Source organism: Geospiza fortis, unplaced genomic scaffold, assembly GCF_000277835.1.
Source record: "Geospiza fortis unplaced genomic scaffold, GeoFor_1.0 scaffold217, whole genome shotgun sequence".
NCBI classification, from domain to species: Eukaryota; Metazoa; Chordata; class Aves; order Passeriformes; family Thraupidae; genus Geospiza; species Geospiza fortis.
Window position 1 is genome coordinate 2892444 of NW_005054392.1, and position 15208 is coordinate 2907651.

The 15208-nt window shown below is 42.1% G+C and overlaps 1 protein-coding gene across 1 annotated transcript; it reads left to right on the forward strand.

Moving 5' to 3' along the window:
* Positions 1-125: 125 nt before the first annotated feature.
* Positions 126-2443, forward strand: CCN2 (cellular communication network factor 2). Its single transcript, XM_031060852.1, has 3 exons — positions 126-371; positions 595-806; positions 1132-2443. The coding sequence occupies exons 1-3, from the start codon at positions 152-154 to the stop codon at positions 1426-1428; spliced, it is 729 nt and encodes a 242-aa protein (XP_030916712.1). The 5' UTR covers positions 126-151; the 3' UTR covers positions 1429-2443.
* The last annotated feature ends 12765 nt before the right edge of the window (positions 2444-15208 follow it).

Here is a 15208-nt window from a genome sequence, read left to right on the forward strand (position 1 = left end):
GTCGGCACCGGTGGGGGGGGGCCGGGGCTGCCGCGGGAACGGGAACAGGGTCCTGCCGGGCAGGGAGCGAGGAAAGTGGGAACCTCCGAGACTCACGCTCTGCCTCCTGCCCCTCGCAGCTCGGGACGGCGCCCCGTGCGTGTTCAGCGGCATGGTGTACCGGAGCGGAGAGTCCTTCCAGAGCAGCTGCAAGTACCAGTGCACCTGCCTGGACGGCGCGGTGGGCTGCGTGCCCCTCTGCAGCATGGACGTCCGCCTGCCCAGCCCCGACTGCCCCTACCCGCGCCGGGTGAAGCTCCCTGGCAAGTGCTGCGAGGAGTGGGTCTGCGATGAGGCCAAAGAGCAGACTGCCGTGGGACCTGCGCTTGCCGGTGAGTGGGGGGCTCTCTGCAGATGGCAGCCGGGGGAGGGGACACCCTGCATGATGGAGGCTGAAGGCAGTGGACTAGGGGGACGCAGGGCAGAGGCTGGAGGGCTGCAGTTAGTGGAATCACCCCACGGATTTTAGCTGCCTGAATTTCTCAGGAAAAGGAAGGAGTGTTTAGAGGGCTGAGGTCAGGCAGTGGTCTCATTTTGGTTTTCTGTCTCCTGCAGCTTACAGACTGGAGGACACTTATGGTCCAGACCCAACAATGATGCGCGCCAACTGCCTGGTACAGACCACAGAATGGAGTGCTTGCTCCAAGACCTGTGGCATGGGTATCTCTACCAGGGTCACCAATGATAATGCCTTCTGCAGACTGGAGAAACAGAGTAGACTCTGCATGGTCAGACCTTGTGAAGCAGACCTGGAGGAGAACATCAAGGTAAATATTATTATCTTTTTGTATGCTGCACTAGGTTGCTTCCATCCACTAGCAAAAGGACAGTGAACAAAAGTGCAGAGCTGACAGGTAGTCAGTTTCAAGTGGTTTACTTGGAAATTTGAGTTTTACCCTAGTGGTGATCACTATTTACAGTTAAGTGTCCTTAGTTTTCTTCTCATGCTGTGTTATGGCACTATATAAGACAATCTTGCCTAATGATAACACAGTAAGGATTAGCACAGCTGCTCACCACTAACTTGCAAGCTTAGTGTGCTTTGTGAAAGCCTACCTTCTAAGCATCTTGTATTCACTTCTATCCTGACAGAAAGGCAAAAAGTGCATTCGCACCCCCAAAATCTCCAAGCCTGTCAAGTTTGAGCTGTCTGGCTGCACCAGCGTGAAGACCTACAGAGCTAAGTTCTGTGGTGTTTGCACTGACGGGCGCTGCTGCACACCCCACAGAACAGCCACCCTCCCTGTGGAGTTCAAGTGCCCTGATGGGGAGATCATGAAAAGGAAAATGATGTTCATCAAGACCTGCGCGTGCCACTACAACTGCCCTGGAGACAATGATATCTTTGAGTCTCTGTACTACAGAAAGATGTATGGAGACATGGCGTAAAGCCAGAAGGAGACGCTAAATGCATTCTCAACTTGAACTGATTTGCATCTCATTTTGTAAACATGATTCAATAGCACAAGGTATTTAAATCAGTTTTTTTTAATTTCAAAAAACTGTTCCATGTGACTTAAGACAATTTTTCTACTGACCCCAAATGGTGATTTGAAGAAGAACGTAAAACGGACAGTGGGACCACAGCGAGACACAGCTTCAGAACATGTTCCTGAGGTGGTGTGATGGGGTTAAGGGAAACAGGCAGGAAAAGCAGATTCAAGCAAATGTTCCCTTAATGTGGTACAGCGTGCTTCATCTAGTAGTGCAATTGAGAAGAGACCATTAGCATGTTTGCTGGCGCTGGCTTAGAGACAGCAACAGCTGGAATGCAAACACCCAGCAAAGTGCTAAGTAGGTGTTCTGTTAGTCAGGACATTAATGTTTCAGCTCTGACACTCTGATTCAGATGGCTTGGCCAACAAGAATCAGAATCATGTCAATTAGACTGGACAGCTTGTGGCAGTTAATTTACCTGTCACAAGCTACTTTTTATGAATATTGTAAATACTGTGTGTATATATATTTGTACAGTTATCTAAATTAATTTAAAGTTTTGTGCTTTTGTTTAATGCTTTGAAAGTTCAATGATAGCCTTCTTTTTTGGAACAAGATAGGTAAGATTTAAAGCTTGTTTGACAATGCATTCAAAGCATGAAATAGATACTCTAGTGGAAATTGTTCAGATAGGGCCAAATGGTGAGTTGAGGTCAAGATGAAGCTGAGGTGCCTGTAATGTTACAAAGCATTCGTCTGGCAAAATACGTTTACTTACTACTTTATAAGACAAGTGGCTTTAAGAGAAATGGCTGTTCTGTAGCTCATCAGTCTTTCCACTTGAGCATTTGTTTCTTTCTTTGACTATGGCTCTTTTTGGACAGTTTATTTGTTGAGAAGTGTGACCAAAAGTTACATGTTTGCACCTTTTTAGTTGAAAATAAAGTATTTATATTTTTTATATAAATGGCTTGGTATTTCATTTACTTTTACTCTCCACTGTTCCTTTTCATGTTTCTAAAGGTGTTGCCTTTTCACTAGATGAAAATCAAGTAATGTGTGGTGGGTTCTTTCTCCAGAATCACATACACTTATGAATAAGCTAAAGATTTACTTATTCTGTTACTAGTGAACCAACTGTATTTTGTTACTCTTCTGAATTTAGAATTCTGAATTTAGGGAAGGGCCAGGCTTGCTTTGCCAAGCCCAGTATGGCATTAGAAAGTGCAACAGGTCTCCTCATGCATCACATGTAGTTCAAAAGGAGTCAGCTGGTCACCATGGAATTCAACTGCTACTGTAATACACCACACAACATGCTTAGTTTCATTGAGACCTTCCACTGGTTAAGATTTGTTTTCAACTAAGGCAAAGAAAATATTTTAATTACTAAAAGCATTGAAGTGGTTCTTGACTCTAGACTCAAATCCAGAAGTCCAAAATTTGGGGCAATTCTCAGGGAATAGCTGATGAATGGTATCATAAAAATCACAGAATACGACAGGATGGAAGGGACCTCTAAAAAACTTCTGGTTTACCTTCATGCAGTGTAGGGCTAATTTAGATGTAGCTTTACTTGAATTAACACCTAAGTGTGGTATGACAGAGCACTGAACTCTGGTGGCAATTATGCAGATTATATTCCTGCTTGCTGACAAGGCCAAACCATTACATGTGACAGTTCTGTGTAAAGTGTCCATGGGTTCAAACTCCTGCAGGGCCACAGATGAGAAGTATTGTAAGAGTTACACATTTTGATAATGGTCCAAACATTCTTCTTAGATAAGCAAGAACTATTTGTGAGGACAGTTGTGAGTCAAGTCCCTCATCCCCCTGAAGCTAAAAGAAAAGTTTCAGTCCTGTGCTGGGACCTACATCAATAACAGACTTTTTTTGTCCCTTTATTAAGACAAGGAGATTCTTTGAATTCAAAATTAACCTTTGCACTAGAAGCATTAGTTCTTGTTTTCAGAAAAAAACATGCTCTCCAACAAGAATCCTTTTCAGGCAAACAAGTTCAATCTGGAATTTCCTGGTGCTGAAAGAGTGTTAGCTTACAAAAATGTCCATCCTTCCTGAGCACCTTCCAATCCCATTGATTTCAGCTAGCATTAGCAGCAAATCAGTGTAACACCAGCTTTGACTAATGATGAACAACAGAGCCCTAAACTAATGGGAAGTCAATGGGAGTCTTGCCAATGGCTTCACCAGGCTTTGCTCAAGGACACAGAAGCATTTTCCCTTCCTCTGAAAAATAAAAGGAATTCTCCTGGCATGAGGAAGTGGCTTTCTATGTCCCATACAAAATACTTTTGGGTAGCCTCTGGCTCTTATGCTCCCTGAGACTCTCCAGCATTTTTTCCTCAATGTTTTTTTTTCAGATTATGAATATTGTGCAGCCAGTCAGCTCACCCTGGAAACGCTTCAAACACTCGTACAACACTGAGGACTGGTTGCCTGACCACTACTGTGGCTCCACCCCCAAATAACAAGAAAACTCTCATTTCTAGTTCCAGAAAGGACAGAATGTATGTGGACTTCATTCATAACCATCGCTATAGAATTTCTCAGGATTAGCAGAACAGAAAGAAGCACAATGTACCTGGCAGGTTGGGATTAATTCCTGTGAGAAATGGGGTGCTTATGACACTGCTTAAGCGTGTTGATGAACAGCTCTGCTCTGCAGTCTTTTATCAGTTAGTATCAGATATTATAATGAATGACATTTACTAATACCATCATTCCCGTGAGCCTCACGACCACAAGATTCACTCATGTTCTGCTCCCAGCTCTCTGTAGTGTGGGTTGTATCTCCAACACCTAATCCACACAATGCTATGGCCTCCTCTGGCGCTGTCATCCAGCTGTGCCTGGCAAACAAGGCTGGAGGGTCAGAGAGCAGCAGCAGGGCTCTGGTTGAGGAAGGGCTGTCTGAAAGACACCTGCAATGGGGTTCCCCCAAAGCAGCCCAGGACCACTGCCTGCCCTTTCCCAGACTGGGTGATGATGAAACTGCCTTGCCTGCCATCTGACACATTATTGCACTGTTTCACAGGCCAGCAGAGCACAGAAGAATCCTGTCAGAATATTTTGATAGTGGTTTGCTGTTGCCACTGTGGAGTAAAATAAGGGAGTACACTACATATGCAAATCTGTTAAGCATTATTTCTCTCCCCTGAGCATATCAGGGATCATAAATCTCAGGTATGCATTATAATGAATTCCATTCCTTTTTCCAGGAACAGGTATAGTCTTCTCACAGAAGCATACGTTTTACACCATTTCCCAGGTGTTAGACCTCTGAAGGCTTTATCTCTGAAGGTAAAGAAATTTAAATGTTTTGTTGTAAGGTCTCCTAGAGGTATAGGTAGGCATCATACTGTTTGTAAGGCTTTCTTTCAAAGGTATCCCAGGAAAAAGGAGCCCTTGTGTGGAATTTATGGCATCTTAAATGATGACTACAATGTGGGCCTTTCAACCGTAAAGAAGTTTCCTGATTTCATTCTTTGTGCCTAAGATGCATAGATGGAAGAATAAAAACCTGAGTTCAAAAGTCCAAAGTCACTTTTCTACATGGGAGAGAGCACTGGTTCATGTTCCCTTCAAAATACCTTGTTTTGAAAGTCTGCTTTTGGTTGTTTGCATCCTCAGAAAATCCTATTGAGCAAGTTTGCTACTGTACTTTAAAAATATTTTATTCATATATGAAAGCATATTCATTCTAATTACTACCTCCTTTAAATGTATCTCCAGTTATATTAATAATACAGTTGGTAAAGAATTACTGTAAAGTCAATACTAATTTGATAAAAGGTATTCAATTAAATATTAAACAGAAATTCAAGGTGGCTGAAGATCAGAGTATCAAATACTTTGAAATAGTTCTAAACCATCGTATTTCAGATTTTTGTACCGTAACACTTTTGCATGGATTTGCAGCTTAGCTTTCTAACACAATACAGATGTGAACAACAGACAGGGATTATAGCCCTTTCATATGAAATAGGCTCTACTCTCCAGATGGAAATTTGTCAGATTCCTCAGAGCTAAGACACATCCAAGAGACACTAGTTAAAAAAGTCTTCAAGAATGAGCCACTTTTAATGATCTGCAACCACACAGGAACAAATAAGTCTTTGAACAGTATCCAGTTGTTTGTCTCACAAAGACGGAGACTCAGCTGAGAAAACTGACTTTTGGAAACCACTAGAAATAGCATATTTTTTACTAGATCGTTTGTATTTTTCTCATGTAGCATAGTTTTTCAGACCTCGCACTTGAAGAAAGCTCTCATTTCATTATACTGAAAAGGACATTAAAAATAAGAAGGAACAGTAATTTTTACCTGAATATATAATAATTCAACCATTCTGACTTTGGATCCTACCACCAAAACCCAAGTTCTTTAAAAACAGTGCTTAAATGTGGCTTTAACTGATGTTATACTATGCCTACATATGGAAGTAGTTAGCAAGGAGAAGTTGGGATGAAATACCACTGTAAGGCTTTGCCCAAAACCCAAGAAGAATCTGAGAGAGGAAGTAGTTCAGTTAACTTATTTTTCCTCTCATTTTCCACTTTTTTTCCTCCCTGCAGTTCCTTTGATTCATGTCCATAAATGGACATACCAAAAGCCACTACATTCTCACAGTGTTTTTCAGCCTGCCTGGAACCAGGAAATACCAGGAATTTCTTCAAGGAACCTGTTCCCAAACTGTACTAAAGCCTTCAACACATTTAGTGTTTGAACAGAGTTTAGAAGCATGACTAAGGTCCCATCTCCACTGCACAATTCAGCATTGCTGCTGCATCAGAGAAGAGCTGTTTGCAGTCCTTAGTGCTTGCCCTGGCTTTGTCAGATCTTCTCTGTTCTAGTCCAAGCCCACATCCCCAGAGTAGTGAATGTGGGCCCATTCTGAAATGTCCCACCCTGAAACATCTGGCTGCATATTGTAGCAGCATTCCTCAGCTCCTGTCTGTCATTGGGGCAGTGCCAATTGCAGGACTGTATACATTTGCCTAATGGTAAGTAAATTCAACCCTGGTAGGAGTATAATGGTGTTTATGTTGTGAGGAACAAAGCATTTTACAGCCTCCTGAGCAGGACCAAAAGGCTGCTAACACAGTACTGCAGTGCTAATATATTCCAGTGGTGCCTCCATTCATTACTCAGCCCCATTAATTGAGCCACTGAAAGAAATGTGCAATCCAAATAAATGTTTGTTGGTTCAAATTAGACCTATTAAAAGCAGGTATTTAGCAGCTTTCAGCAGCTACAAAATATGTTTTCCTGTTCCTGAGCTGAATGCTAAGAACCAGCTTTTCAGCCAGTTTTCAGGACTCCGGTCAGCCTAGCTAATCAAAAAACTGCAGTCAGACTGGTTTGGACCACCTGTGACCCAAAATCCTAAGGCTGTACAATTTTAGGGGAACTGCATGGGACTGTGTGCCTTGGAGGGCTCCTGGGAGGACACAGGCTGGCTCGTGCAGCATTTGCTGGGCAATAAGCCCTTCCAGGAGCACAAACTGCACAAAACAGTGTTCTGCAAACAGCAAAAATTACAACCTAGTATCAACCTACTAGGGAAGCGATAAGCCAGTGAATATGGTAAATGAAAGAGAAGGACAAGGATTCAAATTAGATCTGAAATATTATTCAAACTGTAGATAATGTAACATGTGGGAAGGTACTTGATATAATCTTTATACACTGTGATATGGTGTTAAGTATCCTTTTTTTAATTAACAGAGCAATGTAAATAAGTAAGAAGTCATATTTGGCCTTTTCCATTTATACGTGCTGTCCTAATTCTAAGCTTGTTGTGAAGTTAAAAAGTCCAAGATCAGTAAGTTAATCAAGATTCTGAAATCTAATGTGTTAGGAGTTAATGAAAAAAGCCAGCTCATCTTACCTTGGGAATTGCCATGAGTGTCTCTCAGTGGTCTTCCCCATCAGCCTCTTAGCTGTAGTTACCCATCTGGGGGAATCTGCTCAGCTGACTTTTTTCTTCATCTGTGACTCAAAGGATTTTCATATGATGACAAAGAATGCAAATATTTCTTTCCTTCCATTGATTCTTCCAGCCACAGCTCCCAGCCACTAAGTAGTCACCTTGGAAAGAACTGCATAGATAAGAATATGCCCTAGCCTATGATCTTGAATGGATCCCAGCATGGCTAATGCCTGTCCCAGCATGGCTAATGCCTGTGAGAAGTCACCTGGGATCAGTATTTTCAAGGGAAAGCAACATTTGGTTTTTCTTGCTGTGCTACAGCATTGCTGCTTATCCTTATGATTCACAGGAGTACCAAAGAGCATTCTAGAAAGTGCCATTTTACAGTCATTTGATTACAGACACCAGGAAATGCTGTTAGAGAAGAATTGGCAATGCTATCCCACTTCACAAGAGGGTGCCTCACTTAGAGCTCGTCCACGTGGAAAACATTTTGAGCAAGTATATTCTGTGAGGTTTAACCTTACACACACACAAGCGCTTACACACGCAGACATCCCCATTGTAGCTGCCTGTATCATCTAGCTATTCTCATGAAGATGCAGTTTTAATATAAATGTGTCACCTTATGCAATATTCTACTCTACAGATGTGAGTATGCTTGTGTTACCCTTTGGATAACTGTATACAATGGGGATTTTTAGTTCTGGCTTTTCTGACTTCTGCAAGCATATAATAAGCATGGCAAATCTTGTAAGTACAGCCAGCCTTAAGAGTGCAAGGATTATCTGGGTAAAAACTTGAGTTTTGTGTGAAGAAATAGTGGACTTTCTACATGCAGAAATGAAGAAAGACTCTTCTGTCCTTATGAGTGCTTTAATTTTATACAGTTGAAAAGCAAATTAGAGGCTATTTATGTAATGTTTTCTTTGGCTTCTGCTTGGCATTCTCCACAGAGCTTATCATAAAACAATTTATTAGAAACAATATGTATATTTGTTAACAACCACACACAGACAAATACAATGGCCCTCTCAACACAAATCAGAGACAAACAAGCAAAAGGCTGATAAAATCTCTTTGTGCTGTACGGTTACTTCTTATTGTGAGAGGCAGCAGGATCTTCTTCCAAATAGTTTACAGTTATGCCTAAAATCTCTCTAAGATTATTTATTAGACTTCATTGAACCAGTCTTCAAATATTTTTTTGCTCTGTACATCCACACCAGGACAAGTTGTGGGCTAGTAGGATTGCACAAAAACATCCCGTCCTTTAGACAGAAAATAAAGAAACCCTGGCACCTGTATTTTGTCCGTCTGCTTTTCCAAAACAAGGAGTAGACAAAAGTTGGTCTGTCATTTTATTTCATTAATTCATTCAGATAAAAGTGGCTTCATTGATGAGGCAACTATGACACGTATAATTTCTGGTAAATGATGCTGTTAATAGATAGCGTAGGGAGTACAGAAATATATTCCATGTTTGTCCTAGCTAGCACTTAATGCCCCACGTGAGCCCCTATCAGACTATCAACCCCTGAAACACCAAATTACTACAAACACCCTGTCAGTTCCCGGTCTCTGCCAGACTTCAGGCTGGAGCAGAGGAACGAGACCGGGCTCTTTCTCTGCATCACACTGACACCGCGTGGCAGCTCTGCGGCCGCCTTTTGCTCCGGGTACAAACTTTGCCTCCGTACGAATGAAGCTAAACAAGCTCATGCTCTTTTTGGTGGAAGGTATTTGATTACTCACTTCAAAAAATTCATGCTATTTTGTTACCAGGAATGATGTGACGTCATGTAAACATAGACTTGTTTGAAATACAGGAAATCTTTCTTATTTTCCCAAAGTGAATTAAAGTAACAAGTACACAGTTCTGCCCAAGTACCATGCTTTACTTAGATATCATTGCAGCATTGTTATCTAAATTGAAAATATAGAAAATGAAACCCCCAAAGTGTGTGGCACCCACCCTGAAGGAACAAGTCACTATAATATGTCACAATACATCACAATAGTTTTCACCAGCAGGTACCTGGAAAAATACACAGAAAAAGGGGATTATTTATTAAAGGAGAGTATGTTTTAATTGTCTTGCTTTTCATCTTGCATGCTTCTTAAAAACTAATCAACACTCCAAGGTTCAAGTTTTAGGATGAGCAGAACTGGCTTCTTCTCCTTAGGCAGATGCAGATTCACATGTAGGCTTTGGGTATCTGTCAGAAAACCATAAAATTATCTTATGTAATTACATCTTTTTTTCCAGATGACTAATTATGTTACAATAAGCTTTTGAGCTAAATTGTTGAAAGGGAAGAAATTCCCTCCTGACTTTTTCAACATGCATAGACAATGAATCACATCCATTTTGTGCAGATTTGGTCTGCTAAATAGGTCTTTGACTCTGATACTCTGGATCTAACTCAAACCTACTGTAAAAAAATCTCTGATCCAGCTCCCTACTTGAGACCCATTAATATGAAATGGATTTGTAAGTACAAATGGGCCAGAGGGCTGCTGTGCCGTTTCTCTGGATTGTGTCTGCTGCAGGCGTCAGCTGCCCAACAGAATTGTGGAGCGGGGTCTGATACACGGACTGCTACACTACTGAGACTCAAAAACGTGGTAAGAAATGTGTATGTTTGTAAGGCCCATATTCTTCCTTCAGAAGTTAATATGTTTTCTACAACTCATTTGAATAACAACTTTAGTCAATAGTCAATAGTAACAGTGATGGACCGGTCATTCTTAGCCACTCGGAAACAGAGATTCACCTGAGATTTACTTTCCTTACTCTGCTCCTTAACAGCACTCTGCACCTCATCTGCATGAGCAAAGAACTGAGGCTTTCCTCAGATCATCTTCCCCAAGTGAAAAACTTTTAACAAGAGGTCTTCAGACCTTTTTCAATGTTTTTTTCAACTAACCTGACTGTAAATGTTCAGTGAATCTCAGGCCCAACACAGGACACAGAAGCCTTGAGGTATGAGTACACTCAGCCAGGCAGATGTCAGAAAAATCTCTTCAGTCTCCTAGTGTCACCCCCCTCCTTGGAAAGGAGGCAGTCTTGTAGATAGCTCAATTTTGTGCTCACCATCAGCCTGCTCCTAACTGACCTATTTCTTCAGCTTCTAAATCCCTACCAAGAGTTACATCCTGTAACTACCTGTGCACAAGTACTGCTCTCATATTCCTGCTTTGAGAACCCAGGTTGCGCAAACATTTGCTTACACAGTTCGCTTTACACAGAAATCCTTCTGCTTCTTTTTTTATGTAAAAGGTACTGGCTCAGCCAAACAGGTCTAAGAACATATTCACATTCACTTCTCCTCTGAGCACTACATTCCCCATATATGTATTTTGCATTGTGATTCAGTCTTAACACTGATGTTCTAGTTGTTTTCAGGATGATTTTGAAATTTTTATTATACACACACTCCAACAAAATCATTATCTTCATGAAGTGTCACATCTTATACCATCAAAATATGCTATCTATTATGTATCTGAAAAAAAAAATCTTCTGAGGAGAAGGCTAAAATCAATGCATGTCTTGTTTCTAAGGTAAGGCCTTAGGAAAGTGTTTGCCATCAACCAACTCAAAATTTCTCTTATTAACAGTGGAAATTGTTTCTTTGTCACATGTTTATCTAAGTCCTTTGGGCCAAAACAGCCTTTTGGTTATTGCTTTTTCTCTTTAAGGAAGCTGTGGGCTTGCTCTTTTTGATAGACTTATTCCCTCCAACACCCAAACATTGCCCTTTTTTGATGCTCTTTTAGTAATGGAGCACTTGCACTCTTGCTGAAATAAGTACAGCTCTGTAATTTTTGAGGACTCTGATACTAAATTCCATATGGCTTCTTCTGGCATGTAGGGGTTCTTCTTGTAATACTTCAGTTTCAACATCATGTTTTTCATAACAAAATTCTTCATTTTTCCGAAGCTTTATTTTGGTATGCACTATCTTTTGGCAAATTATCATTGTGAAGGAGTCATAGTGGATGTTGTAGGAATCTCCATACTTTCTGTATTTAAGGAAGCTACATGTCAAGGAAGTACATAAAACCTAGTGCTGAATTTGAAAAGACATCAATATGTTCTGAGCTTGCAGCATATGGAGGCTGGGAGTCTGAGGTCGTGCTTTAGTCTTCTTGGGTTTTTTGGTGGTTCTTTTTGTTTGGCTTATTTTTGGTTGCTTGGGGGTTTTTGAAAGCTGTGGACAACCTAGTTTATAATATGTAATCTCCAAGATGAAATCCATTTATCCAAGACCTCACAAGAACAATTGAAATTAAGAAATTAAATGGTTGATACAGAGCCCCAATTCACTTCTGCTCTGTTGAAGCCAGCAGTGGGAGATGGCAACATGCAATTTAAATGATTTTAGCTCACTTGTACAAGGAAGTTCCACTGGCATGATCCATAACAGGATATACAGTAATTTATATGAAAGTAAAACTTCCTCGGTGTTATGGAGAATGATAGCATAACCTTCTTCTGCAGAATTTTGATTATTTGCACCTCAGTAATTCAAGCTTCCCCATGCTCTCATCTCTAAAAATTCTACTAGTTGTGTTAGCTAATTACAAGAATGGAAAGTACCTCATAAAGAGCCTATTATTTTCAGGTGGTTTGCCTGGATTTCTACTGTCCTGGGGCCATGTTTCCTTGGAAAATTACAGTGTTAACAGATCATTATGTTATTCCAGATCAGGCCAGAAGAGGGCCAGATATCACCAGCAAATGATCTGTGTTCACTTTTCATTCAAAGTATAATGTATCTACATGTCCGTAAACAATATATTTTGAACACCAGAATCAATTTCTTACATCATTTCCTTCTTCATGTAAAGAGACTAAATACAGCTTTAGACCTAGTTAAAGGACTGTGACAAAGAGCATAATTTTTTTTTATAGTAAACTGTGCCATCTTCTGCAGCCAGCAGAAGACTTAGAAGCCAAGCCACAAGATTTAAAAATTAATTCATCGCCCTCAAGCAGCAAGTTTTCTGCCACAGAGAAATTCAAAGCTCTGGCACAGATGCAGGATGGCAAAGGTGAGGCCTCCAGCAGAGACATCTGAAGAGACATAAAGAAATTCCCTGTCAAGCTTCAGACTGAGGCTGGTGCTAAAGCTTTGCCCGAGTGCTGCAAATGCAGACACTCATAACAACTAGATGGGAAGTTAACAAATGTGACACACATCTGCAGGAAGGGCTGGAAGGAGATATGGGGAACTATACACCCATCAGTCTGACCTTGGTTCCAGGGAAAGTCATGGAGCAGATCATCTTGAATGCAATCACATGACATGTACAAGACAACCAAGGGATCATCCCAATCAGCATGGGCTTAAAAAAGGCAGATCCTGCTTGACCAATCTCCTTTTATGAAAGGTGTGGATGTTGTTTACCTAGACTTTAGTAAGCCTTTGACACCATTTCCCACAGCATTCTCCCAGAAAACCTGGCTGCTCATGGCTTGGGTGGGTGGGTGTACAGTTTGCTGGGTAAAAAATTGTGTGGATGGCTGAGTCCAGAGAGTGGTGGTGAATGGATTTTCACCTAGCTGGTGGCTGGTCACGAATGGTGTTCTCCAAGACTCAGTACTGGGACCATTCTGTTTAACATCTTCACTGATAACTTGCAAGTGCACCCTCAGTCAGTTCACAGATGACACCAAGTTAGGTGGGAATGTTGATCTGTTGTAGGGGCAGGAAGGCTCTGCAGAGGGATCTGAACAGGCTGGATTGATGGGCCAAGGCCAATAACAATACAGTGGAGTACTGAATCTGGCACCTGGGTCACAGCAACCCTATGCAACCCTTCAGGTTTAGGTCAGGGTGCCTGGGAAGATGCCTGATGGAAAGCACCTGGGTGTGCTGGTCAACAGCAGCTGAACATGAGCCAGCTGTGCCCAGGTGGCCAAGAATGCTGACAGCATCCTGGCTTCTATCAGCCATAGTGTGGCCAGGAGGAGCAGGGCAGGGATCATCTCCCCTGTGATCAGAACTGGTAAGGCCAGAATCCTGTGTTCAGTTCTGGGCCACTCACTACAAGAAAGACACGGAGATGCAAGAGCGAGTTTAAAGAAGGGCAACTAAGCTGGTGAAGGGTCTGGAACACAGGTCCTGTGAGGAGTGGCTGAGTGAGCTGGGGTTGTTTAACCTGGAGAAAAGGAGGCTCAAGGGTGACCTTATCACTCTCTACAACTGCCTGAAATGAGGTGTAGCCAGGTGGGGGTCAGCCTTTTCCCCCAGGTAACAAGTGAAAGGACGAGAGGAAAACAGCATGAAGTTGCACCAGGGGAGTTTTTGAGTATTAGAAAAATTTCCTCACTAAAAGGTTTGTGAAGCACCAGAATAGGCTGCTCAGAGAAGTGGTTACTGTCCTTGGAATGATTTAGGAGATGTGTGGATGTGGCACTTAGTGACATGGTTTCATGGTGGACTTGGCAGAGCTGGGTTAATGGCTGGACTCGATGACCTTAGAGGTCTTATCCAACCAGAATGATTCTGATTCTATGACTGTCAGCCTACGTGCCTTATGGATATGATCAAAAGGCAATTCTGCTGTCTTCTGATCAGTAGATCAGTCTGGAGTTTTGGGGTGATTCAAAACTCTTTCATCTCACAGTATTTGTTTTATTTCAGTAAATTAAAAATAGAGAGAACTAAACATGCAATAAATGGCAACATAAATTTGACACATGTTGTGGCTGAAGAGGAATACAATAATTTGCAATGGTATCCTCTAAAATCTGTTTCCAGGCTTCCATAATTATTCCAAGTTTGTCCATGGTCTCCATAGCAGCCTTTCCTGAGGCTCAAGCCTGGTGTGGTGAGTCACAGTGGTTCAGCAAAGGACTCAATTCCTTTCCAGGGAGTCTGAGTCACAGGATGCCAAACCTGGACTGGTTTCCTGTAATACAGAGGTTCCTGAACTATGGCAGACGTACCATGCATGGTACACAAGCCACCTCAGCATGGTGCTCCAACACCTCCCAGACACTGCCGCAAGGTATGCGAGGGTAAGTAGGAGATGTTGCAGCTGCTAGCAAACAAACACAAATATTTGGAAACTTGTGCTTTAGTAAGTTGCTGGACTCTTACTGACTCTGCCCCTGAACTCCTCAGAAGAGCAAAAACAGTTTACCACAGCCCAGCAGTGAAAGTGCTGAATATAGAGCTCACCATGAGCCCTGGGCTGGTTTCCCAAGCTCATTAGTGGTGCTGCTGTGGGCACAGAGTACTACAGCAGCTGCCCTGTGACCCTGCAGCACTAGAAGCTCCTCATGGTGCTCTTATTCCCGAGGGTCCACTCTGGAATGGTACATTGGGCAACTCCTTCTGGCACAGGTACCTCCTCAGCAACAACCTTGAGCTTTGCAGCAGACTTTGAAAAAAGGGAGGTCAGAAATTAGATCTTTGCCTCTTAGATTAGCATCCTAACCACAGAGTCACAGATTGAGGCTTCCTTTTATATTTCTTTCTGACTTCTGATCCCCATGAATCTCATTTTCCTGGAAAAGTGGGTGCCCTCCCATGCAGCAGATGGGTAGCTCCTTCCAACTTGCTGAGTATGGTTTATAACCTTGTATTTAAAGGGATAATTTTGTACTTTGAATCTGCTCAGACTAAGGAAAGGCAGGAGCCCAGGCCACCCACTCACCGGATGACACAGGGCAGCCTCTGGCAGGTGCTTTTAGCAGACAGCTGTTGTGCTCTAGGCTGGACACAGTGGTTTAGTGTATTCGGGATGCCTTGAGAAGAGAT